Source organism: Typopeltis vanoorti, chromosome 7, assembly GCF_054136105.1.
Source record: "Typopeltis vanoorti isolate ZY-2024b chromosome 7, IOZ_Tvanoo_1.0, whole genome shotgun sequence".
Classification (NCBI taxonomy): Eukaryota; Metazoa; Arthropoda; class Arachnida; order Uropygi; family Thelyphonidae; genus Typopeltis; species Typopeltis vanoorti.
This window is the reverse complement of record NC_143555.1, coordinates 64,501,024-64,519,909: the sequence shown is the minus strand read 5'-3', so window position 1 is coordinate 64,519,909 and position 18,886 is coordinate 64,501,024. Positions and strand designations below refer to the sequence as shown.

Here is an 18,886-nt window from a genome sequence, read left to right as displayed (position 1 = left end):
CAGTTGCAATCATGGAGGGAGATCATAAGATTGTAATTTGGTAAGAATTCCAGACATGAGCAAATGCTTTTAAAAATATCATGAATGATCAAAAGTTCTCCATATCTTTCCACAGTATGTGTTGTGTCCAGAGATGGGGTTAAGTTAGTGAAGCGGTCTGTTGTAGAATGAGAATAGCAGAGAATCCATACTGATGATCACTAAATAACTGATGGATCTCCAGGTAGTGAAGAAGCTGATTCTTGAAGCCAATATGTTGCTGATCAACATGGACAAAGGATGTTATCCAACACATTTTGAAAAAGGCATGATTGCAGAATACTAGTTGAAGGGTAACAGTATCCAGAAAACTGTCAGTAGTGTAGGCTGTTCAAAGAATATTGGGTTCCTTACTCTTCTACTATTGGGTTCCAAGAGTAGAAGAGTAAGGAGACTCCATTCTTGGGGCACCTTAACTATACACAATGATAAGACAATGGGCAAGTAGTTTCTGTGCCTTATCACTCTGTGTAGTGGAGACAGATGTAGTCATCAATGACTACATTGGTATCTGAGAAATGTATTGGGCTGTTGAAAACCGGGGGGGGGGACTGTACTTTTTTTTTTGATGAATCTCATTTCCAGCCCCTCTGTTTGGATGGTAGGTAGATAGTTATGTGAAAAAAACCTGGGAGAGAAATCACCCTGATGTCATGATACAGCAGAAACAGGCAAGAGGCAGCAAGCTATGGTCTTGCTGGATTTGAATTCCACAGAACATCTCTGAAATTATGTGGATTGAGAGATCTGCCATTTGAATCCCCCACCTTCAACATTCCTGTATATATGGGACGCAGGCTTAACTGCATATTGCAGCATACCCCTCATGCAGTATTCATATAGTCCATGCCATGCCACCTAGCAGTAGTAAGGGACTGCATAATTTCTGGAATGTGGTATAAGTTCTTTTCTTAATAATACACTTGGACAGTGTATAAATAGTAAAATAAAGTTGCATTATTTTCAGTTCTTTTAATTTCTTAGAAATGAGGTATTTGGGATTTATATGAATCTCATCTGCGAGGGTTGCAGATCTGTTTACATCTGTACCATGATTGGACTACCATAATTCGAGAAGAATCAAATTCTAGAGAACAGGTATGATACATTTTTCAGCATATTTCAGGGTTCCAAGGAGAATTAATTGCTTAATCCACCATTTAAATGTTAACAAACAGAGTATAAACATGTGCTAAATTTATACTTGAAACATCAGTATATTTTCATTAGTCGAAGCAAAAATGAAGAGTAAGAAAGTAAAGATTGTGAATTTGTTGCCTCAGTATGACAGGACAGAAAACTGAGAAGGGCATGATTGTTTTGGAGTTAGATGTTTGGAGAAGGTGTTATTTAGTGAAAGTGTAATAGTGCAAAACTGGGGAAACTAGAGATATTATATTAGGGAGGATGAAATCAAGCATGTGTATAGCCATTCCCTGTGATAAATGAACATGTGTATAGCCATTCCCTGTGATAAATGAACATGTGTACAGTAATGCTTAGGCAATGCTGAATGGGATATTACAGGTCTCCAATTTGAATGTGTTGGTAATGACATTACATAAGGGTAACTGTGGGTACAAAGGATGGTGAAATCCAAGAAGTATCAGGTATAAGGGTAAGGAGTTTTTGGCATTGGTAAACTCGACTTGGCCAAAAATTATAGGCATCAGTGAGACCTGGTTGACTGAAAATGATATAGTTACAGGGATAGAATGTAAAGGATATTGTATTTTCAGGGAGGATCTCTGATCCTCCCTGAAATATTGCAACAGAATTAGAAGTTAAAGAGTATTTTAGGCCTGAGGGAGATCGTTTATTTGAGGCTGTCTGGTGTGAGATAGCCAAATAGGACAAAATATGTTATTGGGTGCTGCTGTTGACCGGGGGGGGGCACAGGAAGATGTAGATGCCATGTATTGGCAGATTATCACAATGATTGTAGGCTGAACAATTATTGTGGCAGATTTTAGCCATGGGGACATCGATTCGAGGGAGGTAAGGATGCATGGCAAGATGGAAGTGGGATTTATACAGTTGCTAAGGGATGATCACATTAAACAACATGATATAGAGGTGACAAGGGATTTGAGGGTATTGGATCTGATAATAGCATCAGAAGATGTATCCATAATCAAGGTAGACACTCCATCTCCAATTGAGGATGGAGTGACCATGTGGTCTTGTTCTGGGAAGTTGCCAAACATGTTCAGTTATAAGGCTGGTGATTGTGAGAGACTCAGGAGTCACCTTGGAACAGTGCCATGGTTTGAGAAGTTACAAGGAAAGAATGTCAGTAGTGCATGGCAAGTGGTCAGAGATTGCTTGAGGGTAGCAGCTTGAGTATTTGATTGCATACCCAAGATCAGGAGGATAACCAAGTTGGAATTCAGTGGATGAGTAGGTATATAAAGCAAGAGCTTCAAAAAAAAAAAAAAAATGTGGAGGAAATATAAAGAAAAAAGTGCAGTATAAAGTGCAAGCAAGAAGGGTGACTAGTATGGTCAGGAAGGCCAAATCAGTCTATGAGAGAGAATTAGTCAAACATGCTAAGAGTTTTTTCGTTATGTAGCAAGTAAGAGGAAAAATTACTATGGTAGAATGACTTTAGACAATGTTCATGGTAGGAAGGTGACTGAACCAAAAGAAATAGTTGAGGTAATTTTACAGTTGCTGATGTTAGAGAGATGCATATCAAAATTGAGGTAGATGAATAGAAGGTATTCAGCATATTAAAAAATAGCGGGACTATTTTTTAATATGCTGAATTTTTTAATATTCTAAATAAATATTTTTTAATATTCTAAATAATTAAAATCCAGTCTCACTGCTGTGTTCACACAGCAGTGGGACTGGATGGCATATAAGCCATTGTACTATGTAAATATGCAGAGAAATAGCATTGCCTCTGATGAAGTTGTTCAATCTAAGTCTCAGCTCTGGCAGCATTCCAAGGGAGTGGAAAGTTGGTAATATGGTACCATTGTATAAAGGTGGCTCCAATACGGGTAGCAAACTATAAACCAATCAATATGTCAGGAGTGGTTGTAAAAGTATTGGAAAAGTTGGTGAAAGGTAAAATACAGCAGTGAATGGATAGGGATGCGATAGTCTATAATGGGTATCATAGCTTTGTAAAGGTAGGTCCTGTCTTAGTAACTTATTCACATTTTATAATAAATAATGGCTACACCATGATACTGCTTGACTTTGCTAAGGCATTTGACAAAACCCTCATGAAAAACTATTACAAAAACTGGAGCAAATGGGAATGGATAAGAGGCTAGTAGCATGGATTGGGGATGGCTGACGGATAGCCACCAGAGAGTAGTATATAGTTGAGTGGACTGTGAGAATGATGGTGACTAGTAGAGTACCTCAGGTTTCAGTACTAGAGCCACCACTCTACTTTGTATATCAATGACATAGAGAAAGATTTAAGAGGGGATATTCAGTACTCTGATGATGATGCAAAACTGGTGAGAGCAATAGTTGATAAAGGTGATGTAGATATCCTGCAGGATGATTTAAATAAATTGGGATTGTGGGCAGAGGATAATGAGTGTCAATTTAATGTTGCAAAATGTAAGGTTATGCACTTTGGGTTGAAAACGTTGCATATGATGTATCATATTGCATTATATTATGTTATATATTATATTGATGAGGCTAGGAACTTGTAGATGGTGGACAAAGAGTTGAAGTTCAGAGGACATATTGCAAAAGTTGGGAAAATAGCAGAATGAATTGCTTGGATGTTAAAAAAAAAACATGCTAACAAGTAAAGATAGGAAAGTTATTATCCCCCTCTTTATAAGGCTATGATTCAGCCACATCTTGACTACTGCATACAGATTTGATCACCTGGGTTTCTTTGGGACCATGTGGTGGTTGAGAGGATTCAGAGATTGAGTGACTAAGATGGTGACAGGTCTGTGGAATACTCCCTACGAGGGTAGGTTGAAGTTTTGTGGGTTGCAAGGTTTAGTTGATAGGTGGAAAAGATGGGACATGATAGAAACTTAAGATATTAAAGGGGTTTTATAAAATTGATGCAAGTGTAATTTTTCAACATATGACAAATAGAGAACTTGGGGCCCATCTGTGGAAGAGAGTGGTGAGTGGAATGGATTGCCAGAATTGGTTGGGAGTTCCCTGATGGTGGATGGATTCAAGGAGAGGCATGATAGGATTTGTGTGTATGATGGTTGATTTGGGTCTTCCACGATGAGTCTTCAGACTCCATGGAGATGTTGTGAAATAAAATAATAAGCGAAAATGAATAGTTAAACTATATTGTTATCATGTTTGATGCTTTTCTTTAATTCTACAGTTGAATTTTTCAAAAATTGGAAGAAAAATCTGATCATTGCTACTAGTATGTAATATAATGTTTGGGAATTCCTAGTTTAACTACTTTACCAGTCTTGACATGTACATTCTTTATTGAGATAACAATTACTTTTCAAAAACATTTGAGATTCCACATGAAGAGATCACAAGCTGTGTTCAGACAAACTGATACTTATGAACATTATGTGGGGTAATAAATTGTGACACCATTCATTTAACAAACACAGAACCCTTCATTTACAAACATTTTATGCATTTTATGATGCCCAAACTTCACCAATACATTAATAAGATAAATAGTATATCTTATGGGGGGGGGAATCAGCTTACAAACACATCTCAAGGAATGAATTACGTTCAGAAGTTTGGGTTGCATTGATAAACATGAATTGCAAAAAATTGAGGCCAGGGATTGGGAGGTGATTTTAGATAGGGAGTTTGAAAGTGCGTTGTGATAGGATGCCATGTTGCAGGCCTATCTCTTTGACAAATTGGGCCATCCCACATCAACAATCAGTGATACCATACTGAGATGGAAGTGCAGGTAGTCAACTGCAAGTGCCACCTGTAGTGGATGACCCACCACACTCAGCGAACGTGATCATAGGGTGCTACGAAGGATAATATATAAAAACTGCCATTCATCAGCCAACACGTTGAATGCATGCACAGTCCCAATTGGAACATGAATCTGCACAAAAACATTTATAACCGAGGCTCACAACACGGTAGGACTGCAATGTGCAAGCCCCATATTACCTGAACTAACTTGCAGCATTGTCTTCAGTGGTGCAAAGAGATTGTACATTGGGACATGGAAGTTTGGAAAAATGAATGGAATGATGATTCATTCTACCCCCTCTTCCATGCAGATGGAGAAATGTGGATGTGGTGGATGTCTCATGAGCATCTCTTAGCAGAGCGCTTAACCCCAACTATGAAATTCAGAGGTTGCAGTGTGATGGTATTGTCCTGGTTTGACCTTGGACTTCTGTTTGTGGTGCCATGAAACATTGAACACAGAGAGGTATCTGAACATTCTGGACAGTGCAATACTTCCTATCTTTGTGACATTTTTACAGAACTGACCATTGTCTTTTCAGCAAGACAGTGCATGTCATACGACTGCTGCTGTAACTGTGTGGTTTGTGGATATGAACACCACATTTGATTGGCCTCCACAGAGTCCTGATCTTTGAACCTGTCTCATAGATGTTCAACCTATCGAACATCTATGAGATGAATTGGAGTGTCAAGGGGCATCCACACCACAACAGTCCATGACCTCATTATATGTCTACAGGAAGAATGGTCCAAATTAAAAAATGCACTGAAACTTCACATTAGATTGATCACATGGTTGTTGGAGCACACTGACGCACGCACGGTTAAGGATGTTATTATTCCCCTTTATAAAGTTTTAATAAGGTCACATCTGGACAATATGCATATCTGGTCACCTGGAGTCTGTAGGAAAACAGAAGTGGTGGAGAGGATCCAGAAGCCAGTGACCAATATTGTGACAGGTCTGTGGAATTCTCTCTCTCTGTGAGGATAGATTGTACTTCAGTGGGCTTTGGAAACAACCTGATAGGTGAAAAAGAGGAGACATGATGGAAGTGTATAATTTATTAAAGGGGATTATGCTCAAGACATTTTTCAGTACATGACAGGAAGGGAACAAGGGGTCATTTCTGGAAATTGTGTAAGAGTTAACAAGGGTGTTAGGACAACTAGATTTTTTTGCTTGGAAGGTAGTGAATGTTGGAATGGGTTGCCAGAAGCATTGTCCTGTGTCTTGAAGAATGTGGGTTTGAACAGTGCAGATACACTTTTTTTTTTTTTTTTTTTTAAATAAATACATTGGAAAATTTTTTGAAAATTTGTGACGATTTAAAAAAAACTTACAGATGAACTGTGTGTCCTAGAAATGTCAAAAATAAAGAAAAAGTTAGGTATGTCATGAATGCATAAAATATATGTTGATAGTAGTCTATTTTATCATTTACTACCAGAAAATATTTACAAGTCTATTATAAAAAGTTAAAATTTATCAAAATTTATGCACACAAACACTTACAGATCATTCATGGTCATTTGCAGTCGAGAAAACATAAACAAACATAAAGATGCACTATTAAATCATAACTGCATAAAATTAACTTGCTAATTAAACTAATTAGCATAAAAATTTATAACAATTCATTCATTAGTGTATAGGCTAGGCTACTGGGAAGCAATCGTATTGATTACACTAGGCAACTGAGAAGCATTCTTATTGAATACACTAGGCTACCATAAAGCGATCATAATGCTTCTTCGTTATCAATGCATGAATCGTTATACCTGTAAATAAATATGAATTTCTTTTTCAGATTATCTTTTCATTTTTGATATCTAGTGTTAGTAATATGTATAATGTCTACAGTATTTTGCATTATATAAGACACTTTTGATGTAGGTACTGACAGACATAAGATTCATCTTGTAAACAGGTCGTAAACGTATGGTATCAATAAATACAGTACTGTAAATGTATTTTCACTTCCTTATGATTTTCTTTAATAACATTTTTTTTTCTAGTTTATGAGGGTTGTTTGAAAAGTTTGGAAAAAAAATAAGTTATGCAATTTTTTGGAAAAAATCACCTTTATTTCTCAACATAGTCTCCATTGAGGTCTACACATTTGGTTCAACTAGTTTTCAATTTTTTTCATCCCATCTAAAAAGTAGGATTTGTCAAATTGTGCAAATTAGTCATCAACAGCCTTGATGACATTCTCATTTGAAGAAAATTTTTTTCCACTGGGCCAGATTTTCAAGTTTGGGAACAAGAAGCCACACTGGGCCAAGTCTGGAGAATACGATGGATTTGGAACCAATTTGAACCTCAGTTCATGCAATTTTGCCATTGCGACGGCTGATGTGTGGGACGGTGCATTGTCTTGATGAAAGAGCACTTTTTTTTTTTGTGCACCAATCTTGGCTGTTTTTCCTTCAGTTCTTCTTTTAAATGGTCCAACAATGATGCATAATAGACTCCTGTTATTGTCTTACCCTTTTCCAAATAGTCTATCATGATAATTCCTTGGGAATCCCAAAAAACAATGGCCATCATCTTCCCAGCTGACAAAATGGTCTTTGCTTTTTTCAGTGCTCTTTCACTGGGCACTGTCCACTGTTTTGACTGCTGCTTGGATTCAGGTGTGTAGTGGTGGATCCAAGTTTTGTCTACAGTCATGAATCGACGCAAAAAATCCTGCGAATTGCGATTAAACATCACCTAACAGTGGGTTGAAATGTCTTTTCGCATACGTTTTGATCGATAGTCAACAATCACACCACCCATTTTGCACACAGCTTTTTCATGTGCAGTTTTTCATGCAGGATATTATAAAATGAGATGCTTACAACTCAGCAATCTCACGCACTTTCACTTGGTGGTTTTCCATAACAATACCATGGATTTTGTCTATCATTTCCTTCATAGTGATTTCAGTCGGGCGTCCGGAGCGCTCTTCATCTTTGGATTTACAACCACATTTAAACTCATTTATCTAAAATTAAATAGTCTTTAATGCTGGTGCAGAGTCCCCATGAACTGCATCTAACTTGGCTTTAATGTGCGCTGCCGTCCACTTTTTCAAATAAAAGTGTTTTATCACTGCACGAAACTCATTTTTCTCCATTTTTAAAAAATGTGAACACGATCATTTTAAATGTTTGCAAAACAAGAACAACGCGTCGCACATTTCTAAAATTTTGTCAGGGGTCATGAAAAAGATGATACGTGTCGACATTGGTATGAATGAACAAACTGTGTTGCCGTCTATTGGAAATTTACCGAACTTTTCAAACAACTCTCATACTTTATTGTAAGAATACACCATATAATGCATACATACCATTAAAATATGTGTTAATCAAGTTTGTGTTTATGTTATCAGTAAGTCTTCCGGTCAACAGTAGTTAAGTTTTTAGGAAGTCAAAAGTTATACACGGATTTTCAAACAATTCAGGGTGTCGATGCTCCTAACCCCTGCGTTGTTCAAGGGTCAACTGTACTTTATCAGTGCATGAGTTTGAGAGGTGTAATTGGTATTCTAAACAGTGGTAGAGTGAATCTCCCACAGTAATTCTTTGATTACATGGGGATGTCTGAGAAATGATGTATATTCACATGAATGGATCTTGCAAATTGCAATGTTCTGATCATGATATATGAAATGTTTTTAAAATAAATCAATAAAATTTAGTAAATCTACGATTGTCTACATGTATGATATGTATAAATGCCTGATTGGTGAGCTATCATAAAATTTTTCATCCCCTGCTTCTGATAGCACACTCCATTCCTTTTCTTCATTTGAGGTACCATGTGGTGATCAAATGGTTCAAGCCTTTAGATTTTCCATAAAGGTTGATTTCCTCACCATTTTCAAAGTGGGATGAAGATAATTATTGAATTTTTAATGTTACCAAAATGCAATTTTGCCTTAATTCTTGGAAGGAGGACTGTACTTCATCCCCCCCCCCCCACACACACTTTTCATTGACTTTCATATCTAATGTATCCTGGCATAAACACATCATATCACATCCTTCTCTGCTTCCAAAACAAACTGTGTCCTCCTCAATTCTACTTCTTGCCTACCCAAACTCCTAATATCTTATAAATCCCACCACATCCTTCTGACCTTAGAATACTCTTCTCATCAAAAACCTCTCTAAGAATGATCTCTGTTCAGAAGAGCAATTCTTCTTAATTGGTGATCCCTTCTCTCACTAACTCTTAGTCACTTTCTTAGAGATATTCTGTGTCTGCCTTTTTTTTTTTTAGACATTTTCAGTGTTGCTCCACTGAATTGACCATCACCATTCCTCCACTAATCATATAAAAATGCAACATACTTTTATAACAATTTTTCTTTTCAATTTCTTATCTACTTTTTTCATTCCATCTTCCTGTGTGTATTTTTAACAGACTTGCCCAAATTGTTTTTGCCAATGACTGTGCCTTCCAGCTTTAAAAGAAACATGTTGAGATTTATTTTTCTTCTTGATTGCTTGCCCACATGTATACACTGTAACCTATAACACACGAAACCTATGACAGACTGCTATGTTCAGGTTTTCTGACAGTCTTGTGTGTGTGTGTGTGGGGGGGGGGTTACATATAAAACATATAAAAAAAATTCAATCTCCCCAGAAATGAACCGATTAAAACAAAAATTGGGGTGGCTTTTGCAAGGATTCCATTACTAAATTTCACTGAAATCCATTAAAATAGTACCCATCTGTCTGCAGGTTATATGGCAAAATGCATGTATGCTTATATATGGTGCTTATGCATTTTGTTTGACACACCTAATAAAATTTGCATATACAGGTAGTCCTTGACTTACGACTGGGTTCCGTTAAGAAAATTAGAAAATACTTCTCCATCGTAAGTCGATTCTGACGTAAGTTGAGGACTTTTTTAATTCTCAATTATTTATTAGCACATATACATATAAATACAAAATTAAGAAAGAAAAATTTAAGAAAAAAATACATAAACACATATCAAAAATGGTTCACTTTAATTTGAAATTCCTTTAAATATTAGTTAACATAAACAAAAAACTTATTAATTTTTATTATTAATAAAAATCTGCTCTAGCTCAAATAGCCTTCATCTTTAATTAAACAGGTGAGTAACTATCACTCATTTGGACGATATCATTATTTCTCGTGATCGGGAATAGCTTTTTTAATCAGAAAATTGGTTAATGTTGTCTGTTGGGTTTTTTCTTCATATATTTTGCAATAACATCTGACTGCTTCTTGAATTTGCTTTTCGACTTTGGCAAAGTGATCAGTGTCTTGATCCATATTTTCAAGTAGCTGAGGTTCTTGATTTAGTTTAATAAATACTTCAGCAATCCTTTTACAGTAAATTTTTTTTAACGATTTCTCTTCATCTTCCTCATTATACCTTTCTTCTTCTACAACTCTTTCGTTTTGGAAAATCAAGTCTTGATCAGTGATTTCACCTTCTTCGTGATCTGCTAATTCTTCTATATCGGTAATATTGATTTCTAAATCCAGTTTTCTTGCAATTCCAATGATTTCTTCACCAATTTGTTCTAGCACGCTATGCTCATTGTACTCTTCGAGTGTCTTCTGCGGTAGTAACTTCTTCCAAATTCCTTGCATACATTGTTTCGATACTTCCTTCCATGAAGTTCCAATGTTCTGGATACATTGGTTAATATTGTAATTTTTCCAAAAATCGCCTAATGTTATAGCATCGTTGTCCATTGCTGTTATTGCTTGAGAAAATATAGTTTTCAAATAATATGTCTTGAATGTAGCAATCGAACCTTGATCCATAGGTTGAATCACAGTTGTTGTATTGGGCAGTAGATACATCGCATTTATATTTTCATTCAAATCGCCGATGTGAAGAGGATGTCCTGGAGCATTGTCAAGCAGCAATAGAATTTTAAAAGGAATGTTTTTTGAAGACAGTAGGCACGTACTTCTGGAATAAAACAATTTAAGAACCAGTCTTCGAATAAAACAATTGTCATCCAAGCCTTTGGATTACTCTTGTAGTAAAACCTGCAACTTATTCTTGTCAATGTGTTTTCAAAGCTTTGGGATTTTGTGAATGGTAAACAAGAAATGGTTTTAATTTAAAACTAGCAGCATTTCCTCCAAGAAGAAGCATAATCCTATCTTTAAATGTCTTAAAATCAGGCGCCGATGTAGCTTCTCTGCGAATGTAAGTTTGTTCTGGCATTTTTTTCCAGAACAGTCCAGTTTCATCTAAAAATCTGCTCTAGCAAATAGCCTTCATCTTTTATCATCTCTTTCAGATTTTTTCTTGACAATTTTGGCAGTTTCAAAATCGGAACTAGCAACTTTTCCCATTATTCTTATGTTATATAGTTAAATCGGTTTTTGAATCGATATCTGCGAATGTAAGTTTGTTCTGGCATTCTTTTCCAGAACAGTCCAGTTTCATCTAAAAATCTGCTCTAGCAAATAGCCTTCTTTTATCATCTCTTTCAGATTTTTTCTTGACAATTTTGGCAGTTTCAAAATCGGAACTAGCAACTTTTCCCATTATTCTTATGTTATATAGTTAAATCGGTTTTTGAATCGATAAAACCCACCTTTACTAGCATTAAATGTATGCTCGATATATTTATCTTGTTGTTGTTTACTTAAATTGTGAAATAGGCTAGTGCTTTTGTTTATGATTTGAATCATAAACAAACTGAGAGAAATATTCTTGTTTCGATCATCTATCCATATCATTAAAAGCTTCTCCATTTCATGAATTGGCCCTCTTCTTTTTTTTTTCATTAAAATTGTACGTTTCATATTAACTGCCCTTTTAGCTGCCTCCATTATTGATTTATTTTTTATAAACAGTTGAATGCGATTGTTTTTCTTCTTGTGCTAGTTCACTGACTTTCTTTCCTTTGTCATATTCTTTAATGACCTTCATTTTAACATCTAAACTTAAAGCCCTCCTCGCCTTCTTGTTTTATGTTGGAATTTTCATCAGTAGTATTACTTCTCTTACTCGACATGATAGGGTTACGACAAGATACAAAAATTGCAACGAGAGAAACAAACACTTCAACTGCTGATTAGCAACTAACATGCCAAAGGCAGTGATAAGTTAGAAGTGGGTGAATCATAGCAGCAGCTATTGCATATTGGTGATAGGCTTTGCTTGTCGATTAATGGCAATGCGTATACAAAAGCAATGTGATATATGTATGTATATGCTTGCGGCAAAGTTAAATTAGAGAATTTTTAATAATAATTTTTGGCCATCATAAGTGCAAATTGTTGTAAGTCGAGGACTACCTGTATTTGTTATTTGGTGGGAATACAAATGAAATATTTTATACTTTTTTTTCTTACTCTCGTCTCCCCAGTGAACTCCAGTGAATGCAACAACAGCATGCTCCTGATCTAAAGCATTAAGGTTAGGAGCATGCTGTTGTTTTTTCAAGACAGTAGGCACGTACTTCTGGAATAAAACAATTTAAGAAAACCAGTCTTCGAATAAAGCAATTGTCATCCAAGCCTTAGGATTACTCCTGTAGTTAAGGACTATATAAATGATATATTTTTTTCACCTTAGATTTATTTTATTTATAAATTAAGTGCATTATTATTTCATATTAAAATTCTTTTGAATTTTTTTTAACAGGTTTATTTCACTTTTATTCAGATGGCTTCTTGTGATGTGTCACCTCTAGCATCACCATGTGGAGACGCTGATCACACGTGTATGTTGTGTAATGGCAAATATGATCAACCACGTGTACTATCCTGTTTGCATGTTTATTGCGAAGTATGTGTAGAAAAACTTTTGAATGAAGAAAGGAAATCATTTCATAATGGCATGATTAAGTGTCCTGAATGTGCACAAGAAACCAAGGTAAAGTTTTCATTGAAGATTTTTTTAATATCATTTATTTTTGCTGATGTAAATTTTAAGTGTCTACAGTAAATATAAACTGGTCAAGTTAATTTATTCATGACTAATTCTGTGGTTAGTTGCTAGTGGTACACGATTGGGTGCCACTGTTGTCTGTTATGTGCTGTGTGTGTGGTTGTTAAAAACCTGTGAATCTGTTCATTCTTGAACGTGATTTTTTTTCTTCTAGAAAATGCATTGGTTAAATGGTATTCAGTAATGTACTATTAAAGTGTATAAAAACTGATGCCAAATATTGGCAATTAATTTTATGTCAATGATATTAAAGCTCTGTTTTCAGGTGAAAGCATATAGTGATTATATAATCAGTATATGCATTCTGCAAAGTTGACTGACAGATCAACAACAAAAATTGGAATAGCTTAGCTTATAATTATATAGGAAGTTGAAATTTTGCACAGTAAGGTTTCATGTGCCACCCGTAGAAACTAAAAACTCAAATTTTTTTTTATCTACTTAAAACCAAAAGATTTTTTGTATCAGACTGCTGAACTGACTCACTTACGCCACACCTTCCTGGCCAACGGCTACAATCCACAAAAAATAAACAAAATACTAAACACTCCTAAGAAACCCCTCCCACCATCTACCACAGAGAACTACAACAAAACAGTCACCATCCCCTACATTAAAGGCACATCCGAAAAGATCTCAAGAATCCTCAATAAACATAAACTATGCACCACATTCAGACCATGTAGCAAATTAGCCACCCTCATCCGCTCACCCAAGGACAGCATTCCTCCTTTATCACATCCAGGAGTCTACCAAGTACCCTGCTCATGCAATCAAGCCTACTACGGTCAGACAGGAAGAACTGTGAATATCCGCATCAGCGAACATAAACGATACGTCCGGATCATTATGGGAAGTCGGGCCTAGCAGACCATGCTCTGGATACCCCTGCACACAGGATCAACTGGAAAAACACAAAAGTACTACACAGAAACCCATTTAAATCAGAGAGATTGTTCTTAGAGGTGACAGAAGCCCTAAAACACACTCCAAATCTCAACAAATATGGCTGTATTAACTTGCCGAAGATCTGGGAGACAGTCATATTAAGAAAAAACTAGCACTTTTCTAGGACTCTAGTAATATATGATAGCGTGTTTTTTTTTTTTTTTTTTTCAGATAGAGGGCGCCAAAATCAGGACTCTAGTCTTTGTGTTGCTGCTACAATTTTGGTTAAATACACCATGTTGTTTTAGTCTCGCGTATTGTGACAAACAGTGTTTTTGTGCTCTGAAGATGCTGGTTATAATACCAGCGAAATATCAGCATCAAGTCAATAAATTAATTATTTACTTAGTTTCTGTGTTCTATTATACCGTTAAAATAATAAACAACACGATTTTTTGTATCATTTACTTTAACTGAGACTGTTTGTGATATTGAAATTGAACTTTCTCAGTTATGTATGACTTAATAAAAATGAATAAATATTCTGCCTATATTAACTTTTTTGTCAAGTTTTGACATTTAATTTTTTGAAAATTCTTCCAAATCCATTGGGATATATATCATAACGATACATAGACTCCCACGATCTGCATTTCTTATTGAATAAAAGAATAAAAATTTGTTAGATGAGCAAATTGAGGACTGGTGTGGCACATGACAGAGCATCTGATTGACCACATGGCATCTGATGATGACCAATGAATACATAGATGGACTTGATTTTTATTAATATGACCAGATTTCATTCTAATTTCATGGATCTTTGTCAAGTAAGAAAGCAGTGATTTTGTTGCGCATAAAAAAAAAAAAAATTATAAAAGGTCTGTTTTTGTCACCAGAATACTGCATACACGTAGAGATAATTCAATTGAAATCTGTACATGTACAATCATTAATTGTTGCTATTTGCTCTTGTGTACCTGATGTGACAGCTTCATGTATGGAAGAGAAATTAAACATGAAATTGCAGTGTGGAATTTTTCAGAGGATTGCTCTTAATACAACAATTTTTCTCTCCATGCTCTCATAGTATTTTTGAACCTTTTCCATTGTACTTTCTTTTTTCTATATCATTTGATATTCCAGAAATGAAAACATTTCATGAAAGACTATTGTTCACTTGTAGGCCATTTCTGAAATGTTTTGTAGGTAACTTTGTTTATTTTTCAATTGGTTGTGGTATATTGCAGTAGCCATAACCAGAACCAACCAATAGTGTATAAACTCCTTGTTGTCTTGACGGACCACATCTACAATCAGACTGAACAGTTAAAAGTTCGTTATAATTTTGTACTTGTATGGTATTATTTTTGCTAGTATGGAATGGAAGTTGATGCTAACTATGGTGGAGAGATGTCACTAACATTGTAGTTCTCTGCAGGAAGTTTTTATCTGGATTGATGATTTTCTTTTAATATCTTTTTTTTTTTTTTTTTTTTTTTTATATGAAGACATTGGTTAGTTGTTTTGATTCTTATTTTCGCACCTTGATGGAAAATACCTTAACATAGTGTATTCTGTGAGGCAGTATATCCTCTTGCATATTGTGGGTAAAATGCCTATGTTTTTTTTTTGTTTTTTTTCCCCTTTGTCTCTAATAGAAAGATGCAGTGTAGATAGCTGTCCATTTGTATAGTTTGGAACTAATACTGAACACTAGTCTGTAGTTTTCCTTATTAGAATATCTAAGAAGGGGATGCTTAAGAGTCAAAGCTATATAACTTAGAGGAGACCTCCACATAGCCTTTAAAGGAATGCAGAGCACCAACCAGTGCTTCTGACCTTCTTCTTATGGTGCGCCCTGTTAGGTATCTACCTGGATACTGAATGAATGAGGATGGGCTGGCAATTTGGGATTTAGCTGACCAAATTGTATTCTTATTGACTTAAACCACAATATAAAATGATGGTACAACATGACAGAATTTCATGCTGGCTGGGGCGTTGTCAGGTTAAACAAGTCAAGCTCTTCCCCCCCCCCCCCCCCCCCCCATTGTTTTTGCCATGGAACCAGGGCAAACAGCAAAATGTCAGCTACTGGAACAAATCCTAAAACACACCCCAAAATCAACATCACCAGAGTTCAAGATAGATACTATCAACATAAATGGCAAAGAAATGAAGCTAGCTGAGGAATTGGATAAGTACCAGATCAACATAAAAGGGGTGACTAAAACAAAAAAACACAAACTGGTGAGATCTTTCTGAGCAATAAATACAAAATGTTATATTCAGGCAATGACAATTAAGGAAAAGGAGTAGCCATAGTTTTCAACACTAAATATGAGTCTAATCTTCTTGAATGGCACGCCATTTCAAGTAGAATGATGTGAGGAAATATCAGAATGGGGGAACTGGACAATGAGACTTATTTGTGCCTATGGTTCCACAGAAGATTCTGTTGAAGAAGTGGAGGAATTTTTTGAGGTTTTAGAGAAAGCAACTGACACAATGAAAAAGGAAAAGTTGGTCCTTGTTGGGGATCTGAATAACAGAGTAGGAAATGATTATCAGACATACAAAAATATTTTGGGAAAATTTGGAGAAAAGAGCAAAACTAATAATAATAATAGCAAATACCTGTTGGATTTCTGCTCAGGACATGGACTGGTTATTACTAACACAATGTTCCAACGTAAAAATGTACACAAATTCACATAGAGAGAGAAGAGGCAAGGAATAAGAGAAGTCTCATTGACTATGTTATTGTTGATAGTGATTTTCTCACTGGTACAGGACACTAGAGTGTACAGAGGAGCTGAAATTGGAAGTGATGACCATTTAGTCTTGAGCAGGATAAAATTGAATTACATATTGAAAAAAAAGAACATGTAAGAAAGTTTTAAAGCGAATAAAAGTTGAGCAGCTCTCAGATGTGAACTGTAGACTAAAATACACAAAAAGATTATTGAAGAAAAAATGATAGAGTTTGAGAACAGGAACCAAATCTTGGAGATTCAGTGGCAAGCTTTAAAGAAAATCCTGATTGATTCAGGAGAAGAGGCATTTGGTGAGGTTGTCTGCAAGAATAGAAAAAGCAGAACTCCATGGTGGACACAGGAAGTTAAAGAGGCAGTGAAGGTAAAGATGAAAGAATATCAAAAGTTCCTGGCAAATAAGTCAGCTTGTACTCTTAAACAATACAGAGACAAATTTAAGAAATCTAAACACTGTGTAAAACTAACTAACAATAGTCATAGGAAGACTGTAGTAAGATCATAGAATATAAATATCAGGAAGGTGGCAAGATATTCTGAAGGTTGTCGAAGAAGCTTAGAAATGGAGGAAAGAGTTACTTAAATATAAAGAGCTAATAAGCTTCATTTCAGTGATATAAACATTATTTAAATTAAGGGGATATTAAATCCCACATTGTTTTAAAACTGAATAAGAAACTCAAAGATTGGAATCGGAGAGTTTCATGCCAAATATAGTAAACTATAAAGTATCGGCGACCACTAGCGTGAGCTAATGCAAGTGACCCTAGTACGTAGTACAATACCGGAGAACTCGCAGCAAAGTCGGTGAAGTTCTGATCGCTATTCTTAGGTATTTTCCATAATGTAAAAACACATTTCCTAGGAAATGTATGCTGTTATTACATTATGGTGGGAGGTCACTACCCAGACCGGTTTCAGCCTTTTTTGAGGCTTCATCAGTGAGTAGCTAGACCAAATTAATACAAAGGGTATAGCGAAAAGAACTTATATACTCTGTTATACGAGTTTCCAAACAGGTGCAACCATTAAGTTACTTAAATATAAAGAGCTAATAAGCTTCATTTCGGCAATCTAAACATTATTTAAATTAAGGGGATATTAAATCCCACATTGTTTTAAAACTGAATAAGAAACTAAAAGATTGGAATCAGAGAGTTTCATGCCGAATATAATAAACTATAAAGTATCGGCGACCACTTGCGTGAGCTAATGCAAGTGACCCTAGTCAGGAGGAAAGAGTGCTGTGAAAGGAATTAGAGAGGTTAAAGGTGATAGCAAACTGCAGAAAAATATGTCCTTGATGTATGGAGTAATTACTTTGAAAAATTGCTAAATGAAAGAATCAGTGACAGCAACAGTGGTAAAAAAACACTGACCAGGCATACAATCAGGAATACATATTCATAATTGAAGTAGAAAAAGCTATAAAAAGCCTGAAATGTGGAAAGGCAGCTGGGGTAGATGATATTTGACCTAAAATGCTAAAGTATGTAGGTATAAAAGTCTTACAGTGGCTGCACTGCATAGTTCAGAAGGCCTGGTCACAGGGATGAATTCCAGATGATTGGAGTAGAATTCTCATAGTACCCATCCATAAAAAGGGAAATAAAACAATGTGAGAGTTGCAGAAGTATTTCTCTACTTAGTGATCCTGGTAAGATTTATGAAAGTATACTTGAGAAACGGTTGAGAAGGATTGTGTAAGGGAAGCTTGGTGAAGAACAAGCTGGATTCAGGCCAAATAGAGGCTGTCAGGATCAGATTTTCAATTTATCACAAGTAGTTGAGAAATCATGAGAATATAACAAAGATCTGTATTTAAGTTTTGTAGATCTTCAAAAGGCATATGGCAAAGGTGCAAAGAGAGAAGCTATTCAAAATACTACAGTTGTTTGGTGTCGATGGGGCATTATATCAAGCAATACTTAGTCTTTATTTGAGTTGTAAGTCAGCAGTTGATGTTAAATCTGGTGTCAGACAAGGATGTACATTATCCCCTGTTATTCATTATCTGTATGGATCGCATTATAAAGAAAAGTGGTATTAAACCTGATATCAAAATTGGATATGTTAATCTCAGCTGTTTGCTCTATGCAGAGGATGTTGTACTTCTAAATAAATCCGTTACAAGTCCGCAAGATTCCCTGACTAAACTGAATAACTGCCGTAATAGATATGGTATGAAGGTCAGCAGTAACAAGACAAAGACAATGAAAATAGGCAAAAGCATTGAAAATATCAACTACATTGTGAATGGAGAACCTATAGAAGAAGTAAAACATTTCAGCTGCTTAGGCACGAT

At 35.6% G+C, this 18,886-nt stretch overlaps 1 protein-coding gene across 2 annotated transcripts in view; it reads left to right on the top strand.

The window, feature by feature from the left end:
• LOC150104731 (protein meiotic P26-like) overlaps window positions 1-18,886 on the top strand; it is a 298,850-nt gene that overhangs the window by 17,564 nt on the left and 262,400 nt on the right. Inside the window, exon 2 of one of the 2 annotated variants that reach the window (XM_090395315.1) lies at window positions 12,632-12,841. In XM_090395315.1, coding sequence (XP_090251441.1) covers window positions 12,632-12,841 — 210 coding nt within the window. Of the gene's footprint in view, window positions 1-12,610; window positions 12,842-18,886 lie in introns of both variants that reach the window. The other variant, XM_090395314.1, reaches the window with a different exon arrangement.